The sequence below is a fragment of the Muntiacus reevesi genome, chromosome 13 (genome assembly GCF_963930625.1).
Source record: "Muntiacus reevesi chromosome 13, mMunRee1.1, whole genome shotgun sequence".
NCBI lineage: Eukaryota > Metazoa > Chordata > Mammalia > Artiodactyla > Cervidae > Muntiacus > Muntiacus reevesi.
The window spans coordinates 36,484,639-36,499,884 of NC_089261.1; the positions used below are offsets into that span (position 1 = coordinate 36,484,639).

Below are 15,246 nucleotides of genomic sequence, written 5' to 3' on the forward strand. Positions count from 1 at the left end.
AATAATTTTTAAAGAGCTTTATGTAGTTCCATTTAACATTCATTTTTGTCTTCACATCTAGAAAGCCTTCCTGTGTGATGTAGTGACTGTTAAAATACTACATATTTATTTGGCTTTTAGAACCCATAAAACAATATTTGAACTATGACCATAATCTGTATTCTGGTATGATTTGATAGGAACAGATGGAAGAGAATCAGGACAGTAATGAGAGATTTAAACCTAGCTGGTTAAAAAAAAAATACTCCGTGTATTTTACTGTCTATGAAGAGATGAGGGAGCTTACCAGCCTGTATTCCCTTCGCTAGTAGTCAAGAGCCCTCAATACTACCAGTGTTCAGCCCACTTATATAGTAAGTCAGATACAGATATAACACAATCTATTCAGCGTAGCAAGTGTAATTGAAATACTTCGATTAAAAAAAAAAAGATGTCAATCAGCGTAAGCAATAATGGCAAGAGATGCCTCAAAGGAAACACAACACCCCTGGTGATTCCTGGCCACTCCGTTTCAGGGGCATGGCCATCTCTCCATTTCTTCCCGTAGCATACCCTCCAAAACTCACAGTCGAGCTAACAGGCAAGATACGAAGTCAGTTGTTGATAACTTATTTAGCATTACATCATCAGAGCCAGGAATTAGGAGGTTATAACTAACAGCCCTGTATAACCCCCAGCTTTTAAAAAAATTCACCACTCTGCTGACTAAATTCACATTACTGAAAAACAACAAATGAAAATCTAAGACAGTAAGCAAACAGTGTAGTAGATACCTTAGAAAAACTTTAATATGTTGCTTTGAACAATTCTGTGAAACAAATATGTAATGCAAGTATATTTTCTATTAACCCATTTCATTATGAAATTCTTCATTCAAGGTTCAAAGGTTCTAGGAGTATCAGTGATGCCAAAAATCTAAGAAAATCTGACCAAGTCATAGCTATTTGTAAAATTTTTTCAGTTTCTTTAAAAAAAAAATTGCTTCAGCATTTGGACAAGAGAAGGTATGCTACATAGTGATGGCCTTTCAACTTTTATTTGTACTTTGTTGGCAGTTCAGTTGGTTTTGACAACATTTATTGAGCACCTACTATGTACCAGGCACTGTACTAGATGCTGGAGACATGTAGATAAATAAGACATGGTCCCTGTCCCCAAGGAGCTTACAGTCTCTTGGAGGCAAACAGGTAGTGCAAAGACAGAGTTTATTCTAAAACGGACAAAAAATGTCAGTAATGTAGTTAATTTGGGGCCTTTAAATACAAGGGCATATCATTGTTTGTAATGTCAAGGCAAACAATTAAAATGAAGACCATTTTCATGTGATAAAACAGTAAAATCATTAAGACCTAACTTTTAAAGATTCACATGATAAAGGTAGTTAATACTAAAAATTTACACCATAGTTTTCAAGTATTTCGTACTAAGAAATATTATTGCCCACAGTTGTGCTATAGTCAAAGCCGCAATTCCAGGTTACTGACTCATTCACATCTCAGCATGCTGGGGCTCAGTTTCTCACTGAGCTTATGAATCAGAATGGCTAATTCCTCAGTTGCTTGGCTCTTGTCCTCCAAAAGTTCATAACGAAGGCTGGAGATATCTTGCTTGATTTCCTTTAATTCACCTATAGTGTTTGTATTAAAAAAACATATGATTGGTCATTTGCTCTTTGGATTTAGAAAAAAAACGAAGAGTGAAATTCATACAACATGAATACATTCGTCTCATAATGTCTCCGACATAGTTATTTTGGATTTTTTTCCTTTAAAATGTTTAAGAAATGCTTTGCCTTTAAAAATGTACTGACTCTGGAAAAAGCTATAACAGTAGTCCAACTGTGTTTTAAAAGTAAAAGTCAACTAAAGTATTGTCCTGGCTCAACCAATTTTTAACACAGGATGATTTATCTCTGGGACTTCCCAGGTAGCAGATTTATCTGTTAACTAGTAATCTATAATCAGGGTATCTCCTTTCTGCCTTCAGGGAGTTCCTCTGGTTCCCTGAGCCATAAGAGTTGACACCTTTTATAGATCACCTCCCACTGCTAGGCTAGAATGGAATCCTATTAAAGTGGAACATTACTAAAAATGCATCAATCAACTTAATAGGCAAAAACTCACGTGGAAGCAGTATATTTGAGGTCAAGTTTGAAGAAAAGGAAAGGAAGGAAAAAGAGTAAGGGTTTTTCTTTCTTAGGGAAGCCAATGGTAATGACCATGGAGTTAAGGACACAAACAGTTTGTGTGGCACAGGCAATGATGTATTTAATACAAGGAAATAAGCAATGGTGAAATTAAGACGCTTAGATGTGATACCACTGGCAAGGTTTACATACACAGAAGACTATAGGAAACTTCTGGCTATTAAAACACAACTATTCCCATAATTTAACTTGGCAATATTTTGAGAATGTGTAGATTACAATTAAAAACTGGATTCTCTTGCAAAGAACTGAAATGTAGATAAGTCATTGACCTTGAAAGGTAACCTTTGGGGCATGAACTTATCAAGAATCCAAGAAATGATTCTTCAAATCACTGGCACTTTAACAGCATTTTATAATAGAATCACATGTAAAATATATCTTTCATGATATTTCCTGGTATCTTTATGATGTTTTAAAGTATAATCCATGCTCTTTGATTATATTTAAAAGACAGAACCTCTCATTTTAAGGAATCCTAACTCTTCTTCAAGAATATACACAAAAGTTGTTCTTTTCATGGCAAAAAAAAAGTAGAGGTGCTTTTCTTTCCACATAAGGCAACAGAGTGGAAATTAACTGATCAAATTTGAAATCAAAAGGCTTCCTCGGAAGAAATGGACTCTCATACCATCTACTATCATATTTGGGCCATAAGCCAGCAAGCTTCCTCTTGCCTCCCGACTACCATATCCTTCTTCCTTGTTTTTGAGTTATGGGAAGCCTAACATACCAAGTGATGTATTTACCAATACAGAAACATATTTATTAAATGAGGACGTTACATTGTATGATATACTCTTTTAGTTGGAACTTTGTCCAAAACTCTAAATTCTCTTTAGGTCATTAATTCTCATTAATTCATTTTCCTCTTTTGTGTAAAAGGACTTCGAAGATGGCTCCTTTTTTCTGACATTGTCATGGTGGCCCAATTCCCCACTTCACTTAATTTTTTTTTTTTTTTTGTCTTCAGGGAGGTTATGGCACAACTGATAAGGTTTCTGCTTTCTAAACTAAAACTCAATTTCAATTCTGCCTCTGAGATTGCTTCTGGTGACCATGATTTGATTTTTTGCTGATGCCCAAACATACATTCTTAGATTTCTGTGCTACAAACACATGTGGCATTGACTCAGATTTGCAACGGATTTCTTGCATTAATCAAGTAATGGCTTCAGAGTTCATCAACAGTTTAGTTTAGCCCTTTCTTAAAAGTGTAGATAGATCTAATAGCATCTCATTGGTGTTGAAAGCTGTAGTTTTCTTTTTTTTTTTTTTTTTTTAATTTTTGGCTGTGCTGGAAGGCATGCAAGATCTTAGTTCCTCAACTAGGATTGGAACACTTGCCCCCTGCAGTGGAAGCAAGAAGTCCCAACCACGGAACCGCCAGGGAATTCCCTGTAGTTGCCGTTTTTAGGGCAACTTATTTCCCCTGACTGATTTCTTTCCAACCATGGACCTGTGCTTTGGCTTACATCTCAGCGCTTGATGAAAGGTTTTATAGTCCAGACAGATGCGCTGCCTAGAATATGCCTGGAAAATAGGTACGTTCCAGTAAGGTGCCAAGAAGAAAAGTGAAAAGCAAAAGAGAAACATCATAAGACAAAAATGGGTTACAGATTTCTTTCTGGACAACAAGTAAAAATTTTTCTGCAAAAATGTTTGAGCTAATTCTTACTTTACCTACATCACTGGAAAAATGTTAATACTCAACTCGCTGAAACAGAACTGAAACTACAGACTACTTATGTTACAGGGAATAAAAGCTCCCAGAAAGATGACACTCTAAGAATCACTTTACACTCTAAGAATCAGTTAGAGCACTCTGTAGTGATAAACTGTCTCTGACTGACATTTTAAATAACTGTTTATTTTAAAAGACAGAGCTTTAGAAATGTAACTTAAGATTTTCCTGTCAATTCTGGAAGAACTCAGTTAACCGAGACTGTATTTTTAAAAGTATCCTTCAATATGAAGTTCTCCACCGTTCATTAAATTAGTTGTAAAAGGATGTTTTTTAAGTTGAAGATGCTTACCTTCATTAACTTCATCATTTTCTTTGTCTACTTGTGCTTTCAAAACATATCGCTTTATAAGTCTTTTCATTATTTGCTGTTGGGCCAAAAAAACATTATATCACCAATGATACATATAAGTGATCTGAATCTTATTTCCAAAGAGCTTTACATACCAGTAAAGAACTCATGGAAGAGAAACTAATGGGAGACTCACTCAGATTTCAGAATTTAATCTCTTTTCACCTGTCCTCAGTTTTTATGCATAATCCACAGCATTCCCTTGCCCCACCCTTCACCTCCACCCTCTCACCACCAGCCACCCTATTCCAGGAATGCAAGAAGCTTTACAAGAAAAGTTGAGCTGAAAGACTTCAATTCATGATTTTCTTTCATCTAATGATTTCTCTATACTATATTATCATCTATAGACACCACTATATTTTTTAAAACATCTATAATCATATGCTCAATACACAGAATTTGGAGAGTAAAGAGAACAAAAAATAAACAAACCTCATCAATTATTCCACCATCCAAAGATAATCATTGTTGTTATTTTAGTGCTTGTTTTTCCAACATCTTTTTTTAAATTTTGTATATAAACTAAATACTATATGTATTATGTTTTCTAAATACCACATATTGTTATATTATGTTTTTCTTTCACAGCAATATATACTGTGAACATATTTCAAATTAAATAAATGCTCTTACAAGATAATTGTTTATTCATACAGAAAAAATTAAATTGGAGCCCTACTTCACAGAAGCACACAAAAGTGAATCCCATATGCATCCTAAATATGAAAGGCAAAGCTTCTAAATCATTTAAAAGAAAGCATAGAAGAAAACATATTTATAAATTCAGTGCACAACTGGATGTTTTCCAAACAAGATTAAAAATTCTAATATAGTAGAAAAGATTGATAAACTCAACTTCATTACAATTAAAACTTCTGTTTATAAAGATACCAGAAAGAAAGCAAGTTACACACTGGGAGAAAACACTGATGATACCTACAACCTGTAAAGAATTTGGATCCAAGATATATGAAGAGCTTTAATAAGAAAAATTCAAATAATCCAACAGGAAAATGGGCAAAAAAAAAAAACAGGCACTTCACTGAAATGGAATTGTGAATGGTCAACAAGCAGATGAAACAATCTCAAAATGTTTTCTTTAGGGAAATACAAATTACAATTAAAAGAGATACAGGGGCATGGGGGAAAGAAGAATTGGATGAAGGCAGTCAAATGGTACAAACTTCCAGTTATAAGATAAGTAATATAATGTGATGCACATCATAATAAATCCAATTAATGTGCAGTATGTTCCATATGAAAGTTGGTAAGGGAGTAAATCCGAAGAGTTCTTGTCCCAAGAAAACTATTTTTTTTTCTATTTCTTTAATTTTGTATCTATATGAGATCATGAATGTTCACTGAACTTACTGTGCTAATCATTTGATTATGTACATAAGTCAAATCATTATGCTGTACACCTTAACCTTATACAGAGCTGTACGTCAATTATATCTCAATAAAGCTGGAAAAAGGAAAAATGTAACATAATTTTATTTCTAAAAAGGGAAAAATTAATAGATCTTACAATGCCAAGTGTTGGAAAGGCTGTGGATCAATGGGACTCTTGTACTTTACCGTCAGGAGTATGTGTGTGTGAGTTAGTCGCTCAGTCGTGTCCGACTCTTAGCAACCCCATAGACCGCAGCCCACCAGGCCCCTCCGTCCATGGGGTTCTCCAGCCAAGGGTACTGGAGTGGGTTGCCATTTCCTTCTCCAAAAGAAACTATAGAAAGAAAGAAAGGTATGAGTATAAGTAGATAATTTTGAAAAACAATTCGGCATTATCTTTTTTTTTTTAAATACGGTTGATGTACAATATTCTACTAGCTCCAGGTGTACAATAAAGTGATTTAATATCAGTTATTAAAAAATGGCTCTCTTTCCCTGTGCCATACAATATATCTTTGCAGCTTATTTTATACATAATAGTTTGCACCTCTTAATTCCCTATTGATTTGTTATTATCTTTTAAAAATGAACACTTGCATATCCTTTCACCCAGAAAGTCCACTCCTTGGTACAGGAGAAACTCTGCACACGTGGAACAAGAGACAGACGTAGACAAGGTTTATAGAAACCTTGTCTGAGACGCAAATAACCTGGAAACAATCCAAACAAATACCAAATAGACAAATCATGGTGTATTACACAATGTAATGTCATTGTGCTCACCAATGAAATTCATTAGTGAAATTAATGAACCAGAGCCACATACAGTATGGATGAATCTTAGAAGCATAAATGTTGAATAAAAAATTCAAGTTGCAGACTTCATTAAGCATGAAATTATTTTCATAAAGTTAATAACAAATCTACATAATGCATTTTTCAGATTGTCTATATATGTAATAGGGTTTCCCTGGTGGCTCAGTTGCAAAGAGGTAAAGAATTCACCTGCTAATGCAGAGACTCAAGTTCAATCACTGGGTCACGAAGATCCCCTGGAGAAGGAAATAGCAACCCACTCCAGTATTCCTGCCTGGAAAATCCCATGGACAGGGGAGCCTGGCGGCTACAGTCCATGGGGTCACACGGAATCAGACATAACTTAGTGACTAAACAATATATATGCAATAAGCCTATATTTGAAAAGAAAACCAAAGCAAGAAGGTGAGAAATCCAAATTTCAGGATACTGATTACCCCTTAGGTGGAGGCAAGGGTGTGGCCTCAGGAGGAGAAGCCAAGCAGAGGCAATGAACAGACTCGGTTATCTCTCTCTGGGAGGCGGTAGCTTCCTAGGTATGCACATAGTTATATATCATAATTGATTATGTGTTGCACACATTCTTCTGCATATATCATACATCGCATTAAAAAGATAATAAAGGAAAACAGTCTGAACTGAAATGCAGATATAGTGAGGGTGGAAAATATACCTCAGTTTTAAGACAGTAAAAATTGTGAATTGAAGTGACCCACTAGATGCCAAGGTCATGTAAAAAGGAGAAATGCTGGACAATTCAAAATGTCTGCCTCAGAGAATAAAGATAAATTGAGAAGGAATTCATGCTATCAAGAAGGAAGAGCCCATTTTATCAGTCATAAAATATATATATATAGATATACATATTTTATATATGTATTTATATATTAAATGCGTTGGGTTGTGTGGAATTGGAACCTCAGGACAGACGCACGGTTGGGTGGATCTTAGCCAGGACTCATACATTCATTCACAAAATATTTAGCTCTGTGCCAGGTACCAGGTGGCAAGAATACACAGAACTGTACAAAAAAGGCTCATTATGACCCACATAACTACGATGGTGTGATCACACTCACCCAGAGCCAGACATTCCATCCTGGAGTGTGAAGTCAACTGGGCCTTTGTACATCACTACAAACAAAGCTAGTGGAGGTGATGGAATTCCAGTTGAGACATTTCAAATCTTAAAAGATGACGCTGTCAAAGTGCCGCACTCAATATGCCAGCAAATTTGGAAAACTCAGCAGTGGCCATAGGACTGCACAAGGTCAGTTTTCATTCCAGTCCCAAAGAAAGGCAATGCCAAAGAATGTTCAAACAACTGCACAATTGCACTCATCTCACACGCTAGCAAAGCAATGCTCAAAATTCTCCAAGCCAGGCTTCAACAGTACATGAACCATAAACTTCCAGATTTCAATCAGGATTTAGAAAAGGCAGAGGAACCAGAGATTAAATTGCGACCATCCGTTGCATCATCGAAAAAGCAAGAGAGTTCCAGAAAAACATCTACTTCTGCTTTATTGACTACGCCAAAGCCTTTCACTGCGTGTATCACAACAAACTGTGGGAAATTCTTAAAGAAATGGGAAAGCAGACCACCTGATCTGCCTCCTGAGAAGTCTGTGTGCAGGTCTAGAAGCAACAATGAGAACTGGTTCCAAATCGGAAAGGAGTACGTCAAGGCTGTATGTTGTCACCCTGCTTATGTAACTTATATGCAGAGTACATCATGCGAAATGTCAGGCTGGATGAAGCACAAGGTGAAATCAAGATTGCCAGGAAAAATATCAATAACCTGAGATATGCAGATGACACCACCCTTATGGCAGAAAGTGAAGAAGTACTTGAAAGAAAGTAAAAAGCCTCTTGATGAAAGTGAAAGAGGAGAGTGAAAAAGTTGGCTTAAAACTCAACATTTAGAAAATGAAGATCATGGCATTCAGTCCCATCACTTCATGGCAAATAGATTGGGAAACAATGGAAACAGTGACAGACTTTATTTCTTTGGGCTCCAAAACCACTGCAGATGGTGACTGCAGCCATGAAATGAAAAGACACTTGCTCCTTTGAAGAAACACTATGACCAACCTAGACAGCATATTAAAAAGCAAGAGACATTACTTTGACAACAAAGGTCCATCTAATCAAAGTATAGTTTTTCCAGTAGTTATGTATGGATGTGAGAGTTGGACTATAAAGAAAGCTGAGCACTGAAGAATTGATGCTTTTGAACTATGGTGTTGAAGACTCTTGAGAATCCCTTGGACTGTAAGGAGATCCAACCAGTCCACCCTAAAGGAAATCAGTCCTGAATATTCACTGGAAGGACTGATGTTGAAGCTGAAACTCCAATATTTTGGCCACCTGATGCAAAGAACTGACTCATTGGAAAGACCCTAATGCTGGGAAAGATTGAAGGCAGGAGAAGGGGATGACAGAGGATGAGATGGTTGGATGGCATCACTACTCGATGGAGGTGAGTTTGAGCAAGGTCCAGGAGTTGGTGATGGACAGGGAAGCCTGGCATGCTGCATTCCATGGGGTCACAAAGAGTCAGACACGACTGAGTGACTGAACTGAACCGTGTCAGGTACCATACTAGACACTGCGGGTGCAACGGGGAACACGATCACTGCTCCGATGAAACTTCACCAGAAGAATTCACTATGACACATCAACATATCAGGATGTGATTAAGTTTAGGGGACAATGTAGGCATATTCTTATAAAAGAAAAAACAAAAGTTTATCAGTTTAAAGCAGCTTCAAAGGCAGTAATACAAATCAGTAAGAAAGAAAAGACTACTCAGCAAATAGCTCTGGGATAATAGATCATCCTTACAAGGAAGTTAAAAGGATAAACCATAAGGAAAAGGTTGATAAATCTAACCACATCAAGACAGTTTATAACTTTCATACAAGGAAGGATACCAGATAACATGCAATCTTATGTCAAATGGGATTTTTCCTATTGTCCTAGAATTGCTGATAAACTCGAAACTGATGACAAAGGATGATAAGTACCCCATGGTCTAAGACCATGTTGCCACCTGCAGTTGGAGCCAGCTACCTCCCCTCAGAGCTTACTGAGAATCTCTAGACCAGTTCTAAACCTACCAACTTGCCTGGATTTGAATGTGTTTGAATTATTTACAAGCTACAGAATCTTGCTGACAATCTGTGTAGTGGAAATTTTAGAATATATCTTGTAAAAGGCAATAAAAGTAAATTACATAGAAGGTGCTCAATTCATGTAACTATTATTCCTTATTAGCATTCATGCTTCTTCTACAAAGCAAAGTCTTTATTAACCAATAAATAATGCTGGGACTGCAGGCAAGGATCATGAAACTTCTGAGCAATAAGTAAAAGTATCATTTAAAATATTATCTCTACTAGATTTCCAATGGAGTCTTTAATCAAAGCCAGTATCAAAAATTAAATTGGTCATTACCAGAATCATCTTCTTTCCCTTTTGGTTAAATTGCTAACTAATGCAAGGGAAGACTATAAGTTAACTTCCACATTCCACAGGCCCTGGAATTGCCCATATATCTCTGTATGAGCCTGTGAGTCACTCTTTCAGGGAGATATTGTAACTTTATTCAGTGGACTATGCTATTCTCTGTCCAGGGTATGGAAAGCTTGGTGGTAGTTACCTCAAACATTATGTCTTGCAAACAAATTTAAGTTCATTTCTCAGTCCTCCATTAAGACTGGAAGAAGGAATGAGATTTGCATGGCTGGATATTTGCTATGCTCTGCCTTTCCAAAAGGCATCAAAGGTTTTCTTTTTTTTTGCTTATTTTTTACTAATTCAATTAACAATTGGTGGGACTTCCCTGGTGGTCCAGTGGTTAAGAATTCACTTTGCAATGCTGGGACATGGGTCTGATTCCCTGGTTGGGGAACTAAGATCCCACACGCCTTGGAGCACCTAAGTCCATGTGTTGCACCTAGAGAGTCTGTGTGCCACAACGAAAGACCCCGTGTGCTGAAACTGAGACCTGATGCAGCCAGATAAAAAAAATATTTAAAAATTCAACTAACAATTGTTAAGTACTCTATCAGACATTTTTACATTCACCTTCTTATTTACTCCTAGAGAGAAGCCAAAGTTGACTGACATCAGTCAAAACTGATTTGACATACATACATGCATGTATGTATGTGTAGATTCGTACATCTATAAAGTATGAATATAAAGTAACAAGATAGGTTTGGACAAACACAACGAACTTGGAAGTAGAAAGCAGCATTTAGGGGAGGGAAGGGACCTCACTTATTGTGACATATCCTGACATACCATTGTGCAGCTTCTGAATAAATCACAGGATCTGTGATTCAGACCCTGCTACTTTTTCCAGACAGCTGGTTTAGTCTATTTTGGGACAACTGTAGCTGTTAAAAAATTCCTTTGTATTGAGCCAAAAGTCTGCTTCACTGTACTTTCTTAACTACTGGTCCAAGTTTTGTTCTTTGGAGAAATGGAGAGCAGATCTGCTGCTTCTTCTGCCTGATCAGCTTTCGCCTCCTCTGCGTTTCCCTGGGTCCCCATACCATCTTATTTACATCTCACCTACACCACGGAGCCATATCCCAGGGCTGTGTGAAGGTCCACCTACTTTTTCCTTTCCTTCCCTTCCTCTCCATCTCTGTGCTGCCCTTCCATTCCAGTGGAGAGATCCTTGAAGCCATGGACCAGATTTCTGTAGTCTTACAATTTAGGACCATGCATGACAGAGTATATCTTGAAAGTGCCATGAAGCTTAAATTTAGTGCCTCTTTATGCCTTGTGCTTCCAGTAAAATCAAGCCTTCATGGATCAGATCAGAGATCAGCATGGGGACTAACAACAATCTAACACTCTCTGGGCCAATGTTGTTCCCAAGCCAAAGAAGGCTGGGAAAGCAGAACTGCCACAGAAGAGGGTGGAGAGAGATGTCACAAGAACCGAGAGCCCAGCTTTTGTGGAGGAGTCTTAAAATATACTCTCATTTCTCAAAGTCAAATTAGAATATCTAAGTACTTTTAACTTGAATAGCACAGGTATTCATGAGAAGAATTTAATCATAGCCATCCCTCTAAGTCTTTATGTTCTGGAGCTGAAGTTGAAGCTCCAATATTTGGGCCACCTGATGTGAAGAGCCAACTCATCGGAAAAGACCCTGATGCTAGGAAAGATTGAAGGCAGGAGGAGAAGGGGGCAACAGAGGGTGAGATGGTTGGATGACACCACTGACTCAATGGACGTGAGTTTGGTGAAGGACAGGGAAGCCTGGCGTGCTGCAGTCCATGGGGTCGCAAGGAATTGGACACAACTTACCGACTGAACAACAAGCCCTCCAAATCTGTATGCGCTCCAGAAAAATCATTCCCAGTTTCAAGAAAAATTCTTTATATACATAAAAAATTCCAGCATGCTATTAATAATTAATGGTAATATAAATAATACTGCCCTTGATCAGGGCATTTTTAAACATTTCCTTTGCTGCCCTTTGAGACACATCTGAATGTGAATGCGTTTTTGAAGTGATTGTCTTGGAGAAGAAACATTCATTTGACTGTAAAACATGTAAGGTGATGACCTGACTGGTGATGGTCACGTGTTTTGTTGAGGGCAGCTGTGACTATTTTTATTTATTTATTTTTGGTTACACTCAGTCTTTGCTGCTGCCCGCAGGCCTTCTCTACTTCTGGGGAGTGGGCGCTAGTCTTCTAGCGTTGTGGTTCATGGGCTTCTCGTTGCACTGGCTTCTCTTGTTATGAAGCACAGCCCTAGGGGCATGGGTCTCGAAAAAATGTGAAGTCAGATGGCACTAAGCCTTGTTAATAAGGCTGAGTTCAGTAATGAGAAAGTAACAAGGCATTTTTGTGTGTCTTATAAACTAAAAATAAAAGTAATTTTTAGAGGTATTTCAAAAATATTCTGATCTGTAATAGAATGACTAGAATTAGTGTATTCTGAAAGTCACCCCTTTGAAGGAAAACTCCCCATTTAGTAGATTAAGATATGAAATTTCCTTAAGGTAAGTCATATAATCACACTACATGAAATAAAAACTCCTAACAAATACACCAGTTGTTATCGCTCAAGGAGTTCTTAACAGGTAGACTTTATTCTAAATATAACCAAGACACTTATATGAAGTTTGGTGTGTATATAGCTGAGATCTCTTCCCTCAGTTTCTCTTTTTGCTACTATCACTTTTGGAGAGCTACAGAAGATTATACCACAGGCAGAGGGAATTTGTCTCCTTAGAAAACACAAAAGGTACAGGATTCTGGAGTCTCTAGGCATTTAGCAAGGACCATTTCCTCTAAAAGCACAGCAATTTTCAATGTGACAATAAACTCAGACATTTCTCTACTTCTAAATCACTCAAAAGCTATAAGGAGAACAGGAAACAGAAACACTAACTCCTTCATTAATGAGACTTAGAGGAGCCCTTTTTTTTTTTTTTTTAGAAAGGTTATGAAAAGGTCAAATGGGGATGTGGAAGCATGCCAAGAGCAGACATTCATGGCTAAGGACTTCCCTTGACCTTTGATACCAAGTCTTTCAGAAGCTTAGAATACAGGGCTAAAAGGAAAACTGTAAAGAAAAGTTGTATTTGCTAGAAGTACTTTGTCAGTGAGGTGGAGAGGGAGAGTCTGCCATGTGAACAATCATTCAGTGCTATTCTCAACAAGGGAAAATAAAGAATAAATTGAACTCACATACACAACCCTGTGTGTCCATGTGTGATAAGTCGTATCTAACTCTTTGCAACCCCATGAACTGTAGCCCATCAGACTCCTCTGTCCATGGGATTCTCTAGGCAAGAATATTGAAGTGGGTTGCCATGCCCTCCTCCAGGGGATCCCCCTGATCCAGGGATCCGACCGGCATCTCTTATGTCTACCTGCATTGGCAGGTGAGTTCTCCACCACCAGCACCACCTAGGAAGCCCCACACGATCCTATACCTAAAGGCAAACTCCTATTAGCCTGGGATGGGGCCCTGGAATTCTCTGACCCCACTCCAACTTCCTGAAAGCAGTTGGTCTGGGAGGAACTTACTTCATTCAAGACTGAGTAATAGTCAGTAAGAAATCTATAGAACATCTGTACTAAGATAGTCCAAGAAAAAGGATAAAACAAAGAGCAAATAAAGAACACGTTTAGAAAAATACAAAAGAAGAGATGAAAACACATAATGTCGTTACTGATACATAATCTTTTAAAAATAGGAGCTGATCCTGTCTTGAACCAAGAGCACAAGGAAAATACGGTAAGTCAAACGAGGAAATGATATTTAAGTTTGAAAATCTCAGGAAGAAGAGGAAGAAAACATCAAAATCATCACAGAAATAAAAGATATATTTGAAGCAGCCCATATGAAGATAGACAGGAATAAAAGACAGGATAAGAAAAGAGGAGCCAAAGGGGGAAATGGATAAAAGAAATTCAAAAGGAAGAGAGGGAAAAAGACGCCACAGACTTCTGATTGGTGTCTTTGAAGAGACTCCAAATAATGAAATGGAAAAAAAAATTTCAAAATATAGTTCAAAGAAATTATTCAGGAAAAAAAGGCATGTACTTGAATGTACAGACTGAAAAGACATACTCTATGCCAGAAAAAATGCATACAGATCCAATCTTCAAAACAATCAAGTTGTTGGACTTAAAAGGTAAAGAAAATGTGGGCATTCATATCAAAATCTCAGGTCAAAGGAAGAAGCATATGAGATAAACAATCAGGTTGACTTCAAACTTGTCTACACCAACATTCCATTCTTGGAGCAGCAAAGCAACGTTGATAAATACATCAAGAAAATAAAGTCATTATCAAAGAACTTCACAGCTGGTCACTATGAATATACAGAAAGTAGAAAATAGTTTAGGACATGAAATAACTCAGAGAGAACATAGTTCCCATGAACTCTTTTTGAAGAAACTGGTGGGAGACAAACGACCTGATAAAGAGATGAACAGAAAATTAAGGCAAAAAGACTAGTGGTGAGTGCTGAAATCTGTTTAACTAAAGGACTAAAACTAAGGCAAATGTGGATTATAATCCTACAAGGTAGTGAAAAGGATCAGAAGATATACCCCCGCCCCGCGCCAAGTATACCACTGGGACATAAGAACTTTTTGTGGCTGCTGCGGCTAAGGCGCTTCAGTCGTGTCTGACTCTATGTGACCCCATAGACGGCATCCCACCAGGCTCCTCTGTCCCTGGGATTCTCCAGGCAAGAATACTGGAGTGGGTTGCCAAAGAGCAGGACATAAATTTCCCTCCACGAATGTCTTCCCCCTCCCACCTCTGTCCCATACCAAGAGGAAGAGAATCATCACTAGAAGCAGAAAGATAGCTGAAAGATGTGTCTGCACAAACACGAACCTCACTACAGTAACTCTAATCTTCCATAATCTCCCCACATATTTACCTTCCCACAATTTACTACCCCTGGGAGCACAAATCTCTTCTTTTTGTCACTACTCCACAAATTCATTGCCGCTTTTAGGATGGTATCTAAGTCCCAGATTCTAACTACCCCTTTGAGTTATTCAGCACTGAGTCCTCCCATGTGTTTGCATTTTGCACGCATAAATAAAACTATTTGTTTTTCTCCTGTAAACCTGCCTTTTGTCAGTTTAATTCACAGGCCCCAGCTACTGAACCTAATGGGGAGAGGAAAGATTTTATATGCCCTATCCCTGCAATTCTAATATTTAACTAGCA

General features: G+C 37.7%; 1 protein-coding gene across 2 annotated transcripts in view; it reads right to left on the bottom strand.

The window, feature by feature from the left end:
- Positions 1-839: 839 nt before the first annotated feature.
- Positions 840-15,246, bottom strand: part of TRPC3 (transient receptor potential cation channel subfamily C member 3) — a 71,146-nt gene continuing 56,739 nt past the window's right edge. For both annotated transcript variants that reach the window (XM_065904248.1, XM_065904249.1), the window contains 2 exons: positions 4,243-4,318; positions 840-1,627 (listed from right to left, as the gene is read on the bottom strand). In XM_065904248.1, the coding sequence (XP_065760320.1) occupies positions 1,485-1,627; positions 4,243-4,318 (219 nt within the window). In that variant the 3' untranslated portion in view covers positions 840-1,484. The remainder of the gene's footprint in view (positions 1,628-4,242; positions 4,319-15,246) is intronic.